Source organism: Mauremys mutica, chromosome 18 (assembly GCF_020497125.1).
Source record: "Mauremys mutica isolate MM-2020 ecotype Southern chromosome 18, ASM2049712v1, whole genome shotgun sequence".
NCBI classification, from domain to species: Eukaryota; Metazoa; Chordata; order Testudines; family Geoemydidae; genus Mauremys; species Mauremys mutica.
In genome coordinates, this window is record NC_059089.1 from 13,229,803 (window position 1) to 13,235,802 (window position 6,000).

Consider the following 6,000-nt stretch of genomic DNA (forward strand, 5'->3'; position numbering starts at 1 on the left):
GCACTGTCCTGGAAAGGGTTGGGGGAGGGGAATTAGGTCATTAACTCTGTCTGCGCAGATGGGAGAGACTCTTGGGAATTCACTTCAGGCAAGCAAGACTCTCCCCCACCCCCTTCTCTTTATGTAAATGCCATGATGCAATAGGCTGAAATCAATGTCTGTTAGCCAAGCACTTCAGGCTGTTACTTCAACTCCTGCACGCTCTTCTTTAAACAGACAATGAGGAGATTTTATTTGCACAGAGCAAAATCTCCCGCTCCCATTCCTTCCAAGGTTTCCACCCACTCAGTCGTTGGGCCTCTGCACTTTGAAAACACCAAGCGTTTAAAGGCTCACTCTTGGTGAAACACAGGCACCTTTTCATCATTGTTAAGTGCAAAGTGGTGTGTGACAGAACAAGATTGGACAGGACCCATTGCACGGTGATAACTTTGACTCTTGGGATGCCGATGCTGTGCCTTGTCATGAGTTAGTGCTTGTGGGAGAAGTGCTTCAGGAGAGGCTGGGTGCCTGGCACATTGGGATAAGGAAGGGCAATCCAAGCATAGTGATGCAGAAGACAGCCGCAAGCCTGGCAGAGAAAGCTCTAGTTCTTCAGACAAGCATGTCCATGTTGGTAATGTGACGTGTGGCAAGGGTCCCACGTTCTATGCCTGTAGGCCGAGGCCTGAACCTGCCGAGCTCCCCTCTCACCACTACAGACTGTGTCTTTGGGTACGTCTACATGGCAGCCATGGGTGTGAATGGCCTCTGGTGGAGACATAGCTGTACTCCAGCTAGCTCTCTACAAACAGAAATGAGGACACCACAGGCCGGGCTTCAGTGCCAAGAACTTCATGCTTCAGGGGAGAGGGAGGAGGTAGGCTTGTGCCGCAGCACCGAACCCCGCACACCGGCATCATCTCTTCTATTGTTAGCAAGGTAGCTAGAGCGCAGAGAGCACAGGTATGTCTACCCAAGCTGCCATTCACATCCCCAGCCTCAATATGGACAGGCCTTTTGAGATAGGGCTGTAGCATGTTGAGGAAGTGGCATGGAAGGCTCGCACTGCTGTTGCTCATGCTGTACCTGTCCTGTCAATGGACAGAGGACTTAGGGTCCCAGTGCTTGGGGAAACATGCCAAAAATAGCACTGAGTCAAGGAAGCCAACTGCTCAGCTGTTCTCTGAGGGCATCTTGTGTTTTAAGACCTGTTCCTTATCCACATGACTGTTGAAAAGTGTGTTTCCTCATGCACTTCCCTGTGTTTTTGCCTCTATCCCATAGGTTATTCCTTTCCCTATGTCCTGTGACCTACAAGCAGAATGTGCTTGCCTAGACCCCAACGCTCAAGAGAACAGTCAGAAGGATGGACGCAGCTTCAGTCGCGGGTAACGTCCGGCAACACGGAATGGACGATCACACCGCTAAAGGCAGGCTCGGAGAGACACCACATCCCTTTTTGGTATTGTCTTTAACATTTAGCTGCTCAACTGGATGGCATTTCTGCACCAGGGACCTTTAGAATTCACCCAGTCTGCCTTTAATTTTTGTCCAAGGAGAACTCAAAGTGGGGGGTTATGTATTAAGTATATCTTAAATAGCAAAAACAACAAACAAGCAAAAACAAAGAGTCGAGTCAAGACTTTTAAGTATCAAAACAGCATGTGTTTATGCAGTTGTGCGCCCACCTAATTTGAACTGTTTGTATCTAGATCTAAGGCGAGAAACAAGCCATATATATATATACAAATTTATAGAGATAAATAGAGAGATTGAGATCAAAGCAAACACACTTTCCCCTCTCCAGTGCTCATAACTCAGAGCATTCATGGAAGAGGCTGAGCTCTCAGATGAAACCAGGCCAAGCTTATAGTGATGCTGAATGCCAAGGTATCTCATGCCCAGGGCCCTGAGGTTAGGATGGGTTCACCACGGGACCGCGCATCTTGGCGAATGTCTTTCCAAATGGCCAGACGGCTGAAATGTGGGTTGCATTATCTTGTCATGGAAATATTACACCCAGGCTAGGAGCTTTGCAAACTGCACTGGGCTTTTCTGCGCGGCTCCACTGGCCTACATCCAGCCTGCAAATTGCAGCCGACACATGGGAGAACTCCAAAATGTTTGCTGGTGAGCAGACCGTCCCGTGGTGAAGCAAGGGCGGGTGCTAGCGAGTGGATGGGCTGAGGATTGGCATTTATGTGTTAGGCTGGCACTGAGGATTGGAGATTATTGCTCCTGAGGGAATAGGGAGGGTAAATCAAACCCCCATACTTGTCGTTCGAGCATGTCTGCTGCTGCTACTCCTGCTGCTATGTCCCCTACAACTAGTTTCTTTACTGTGTCAGGACAGGGTGACAACAACCCCAAGCAACCAAACAATCTGCCTTAAAGCTTACCTACAACCTGCCTTTCAGACCCTCTGGTTTTCTCCTCAGCACTGGGGCAAGAAATCAGGACACCAGCCAGCCAAAGAGATTTGCTGCTTTACCTCCAGCTAGCCAATGGTTCTGCTTACACCTCCCCTTTGGTATGTGTGTCTATTATATTGAACAACCTCTTCGTGCTCCTGTTGGCACGGGAGAGGAGAGGCAGAGCGTGCAAAGGCACAAGCCGAGTGGACAGAATGGCTGGGGACAGTATTAGAGTTTTGAACCCAGTGTGTCAGTATTAAATTCCCAGGCCTGTGGGCGATCCAGCCCACACAGCGACTTCAGAGCAGGAGATCAGCTGCTTGGAATCTTCCAAAAGGAAGGGCATTAAGAGAGGCTACCCTCACACCTCCCATCTGCCCCCTCCTCCCCACCTCCAGTTCTGGTCCTGAAAGGTGCACTTTCCACCGGCTGCTCAGTCATTTCTTAATTGGGATTCAGCATCCTGTGGTTGCTCAGATCCCATTGAGTCAATCTGATACCCAACGGAGCCAGTGCGGACATTGCTGCTACAACCCACTCCAAACATATCCCTAAAGTCTGCACACTAACGGCTGGATTTGCATCCAGGGCTCCTTCCTGAAAGGGTTAATCTCCCCTTCTGCGGGGCTTTAAAATGGGCTCAAGCGAGAGGCGGGTCTAACGTTGACAAGGGAATGGCAGTGGCATTTTAGAGCGTGGGCAGCTCATTTAAGTGCGTTCACAAGGGCCACGGGGCCAGATGTGGGACCTCTAGTGCCCGGCTCCCCTTGAAGCCATCCTGGAGCCAGCAGCAGTCCCTTGAACTAGTGCAGCCCAGAGTGACCCGTCCTGCTTGCCTGATATTTTAGACTCTGGGGAAGGGAAAGGATGTCGTGGGAGGGGCAAAAAAATTCACATGCCCGGGAACATTTTAAGCCAAAAGAGGAATTCTTCCTCAACTCAGTGACACCAAAAGCCCTCAGTGCTTCATTGCCCAGCTTGGGCAGCCCAGTGGTACTCACTGATTTAGGGGCCTTAGGACCCCTCCCTGGACTGAAACTTTATTTCTGTTGGGTGTAGTCAATCCCCAGCCTTCTACAGAGGCTGCAGCTCCCTGCCCCAGCCATGGCGCACCTGGGGGGCTGTAAAAATGGCTCGACATGGGAAATCAACAGGCTTGTAGGAACTGGGGTCAAGATTAAGGATCCAAAGATAAAGGGACAAACACATCCCTGGACTCACTCTGTTAAAGCAAAGGCAGGTAAACTAGGGATGACCCCAAAACGATTCCAGCCTGGGAGGGCTGGGGCGTGAATCTGGCGTAAATCTGCTGAAGGGTCCCACCTCTATTGATTCACAGAACAGGTACGGTCCTGGCTGTCATGCAGGCATCCCACCCACCTGCACGCACGCGCTCACTGCTGCCCTCCCAAGGAGAAAAGGATTGGTCAGGCATCATGGCGCTTCCAGGGAGGTTTATCTTGAGCATCCTCGAATCTAGCTGAAGAGAATGGGAGCTGGGCTTACTCACAGAGACCCCCTGCAGCCCTGAGGCTGCCTTCCCCACGAAAATACATGAGGGACCGTGGCATTGCCCCTCCCCTGTGCTGGCAGTTTGCTTCATGTGTCCTCGAAAGAGCTCACAAGCCCCAGAGGCCCTTTAAATGCCGACCAGCTTGTGTCCTCTACGCCCAAGGCAGCTTGGCAGGAGCTCTGAGAGCAAAGGGCTGCTAGGCCAGGGGCAGCGATAACGTTTCAGTTCTATGTATTAAGAAGGGTTTGGTTTATATATCTACTTTCCCCAGTTAGAATGCAGCCCTGCATAGAGCCCCAAAGGCGCCGTGAGCACCTGTGAACTCAGGGCCAAAATAGCCCCTTTTGCATCGAGAGGGATCAATGTGGAGAAGATAGGGCAGCTGCTGCTCACAGAGATTTGCATCCTCCTTGCTTTAGGGGGAGGGGCTAGTGTGGAAGGAGGCGGGGCCTCTCACCCATACAGCCTCCCCGGCTAGTTACAGCTCTGCAGTCCCCGGTCTGCCAACAGTCCCCTCTTCAGGGCAGAACCTCCCTGCTGCTCTTTTCCCCACTAGGCCGTGCATCTCCCCCGACGGAGCCCGCAGCACCAGCAGCGGACGGTGGCGCTGCTTCGCACCGCATTCCCTCCCATGGGCTTCATCAGAAGAAAACCTGGGTTGGCATGTGCGTAAGGGGGATGCTGATCCCCAGCTCTGCCCCCTTGCGCTCCCTGAACACAAGCCTCCCCTTGTGCCTTGCCTCTGTGCATAGGTGGGTGAGTGGAGGGGCCGCAAAGGGGTGTGGGCCCTTCACCACCCTCTCTCTCCCTTGTGCAGCGGTCCTGAGGAAAAGATCAATCTAATCCTTGGTGTATAAGGGGTTAACTCTTTCAGGGTTCAATCCAGCCCCCATTGGCATCAGCGGAACGACTCCCAGTGACTTCAGTGGCCGTTGGCTCAGGCGGGAGGGACACAAGCCACCAAGCGAATGCACAAAACAAAAGATATAAAGCCACCGAAGGCAGCTGCTCACTTGGTGCAGGTCCCGTTGCACCTGCCTAGCTGCCAGAGACGTGGGGCCAACACTCCCACCCACCGTAGCCCTGAGTGAGGCGATCATCTTTGCTTGGAGCAGGATTTGCCCAAGCTTGGCTCCTGCTGCTGCTGGCTTCCATGGCTAGGAGGAGGGAGAGTTAGATCAGAAAGTGGCGAATCATGCGTGACGGGGTGGAAAAACCCTATCAGCTGCTACCCTCCACCCCCAAACGGACTGTGCTGGTGTCCAGGCTTTCTTGCACTTTCTGCTGCCCCTCGCCCTCAAGGCTGAGACAGGAGGGTTGCGCCAGAGGATCGTTCAGAGTCAGGTTCCAGCTACCTCCCTTCCGGTTTTGGTTTCACTTGGTTGTAACTGTCGGTTTGTTCTAGGTTTTACCTGTGTTTTAAAAAAAAAAAAAATTAAAAAAAAAAAACAACCCCAAACAACGGTTTCTTGCTGCAACTGATTCAAGTGGGGGGAAAATAACAACAAGGCTTTACAGAGATCAGAGAAAGAGGAGGGGGAAAAAGAAAGGAAAAAAAAAAAGATGCATGATCCAAACCTGAGAAAAGCAAAAACCTCTTTTTGTGTGTTATTCGGCCAAACAAGTAGAGAGTTAGACACTTATGTGTAGCTATCCCTAGAAATACAGTGAAGTGTTTATTGCATTGTCTGGGGGAGGGGGGGTCAGAGTTTGGGTTGGTTTTTGTTTTTTTTCCCTTGTGCTTTGTGACAAGTCCAGGAAATAAGGCTAGTTTGATTGTTTTTTGTTTCTTGCAGGGGAGGGGTATATTGTTGTTTTTCGGAGGGTGAGGGTGGGTGGGTTCATTGCATTTATTTTTTCCAGATTTTTTTAACGTGTGTATTTGTGCTTTTTTTACATTATCCAACTGTACATATACATTTATCCAGTATTTCACTGTGCTCCAATTACTGCACTCAAAAATCACTGCACAGTCTGAATTCAGAACAACAAGACAGAGAGAGAGAGAAATTAAAAAAAAAAAGAAAAGCTGCTAAATGATCAGACAGGTAATTCCAATTAGTTGGGATTAGGGGCACTAATTTTTTCCCC

At 50.6% G+C, this 6,000-nt stretch overlaps 1 protein-coding gene across 1 annotated transcript in view; it reads left to right on the forward strand.

The window, feature by feature from the left end:
• Positions 1–5,727, forward strand: part of PAPPA (pappalysin 1) — a 221,626-nt gene extending 215,899 nt beyond the window's left edge. The window contains exon 22 of the mRNA XM_044992846.1: positions 1,267–5,727. Coding sequence (XP_044848781.1) covers positions 1,267–1,374 — 108 coding nt within the window. The 3' untranslated portion in view covers positions 1,375–5,727. The remainder of the gene's footprint in view (positions 1–1,266) is intronic.
• Positions 5,728–6,000: the final 273 nt, after the last annotated feature.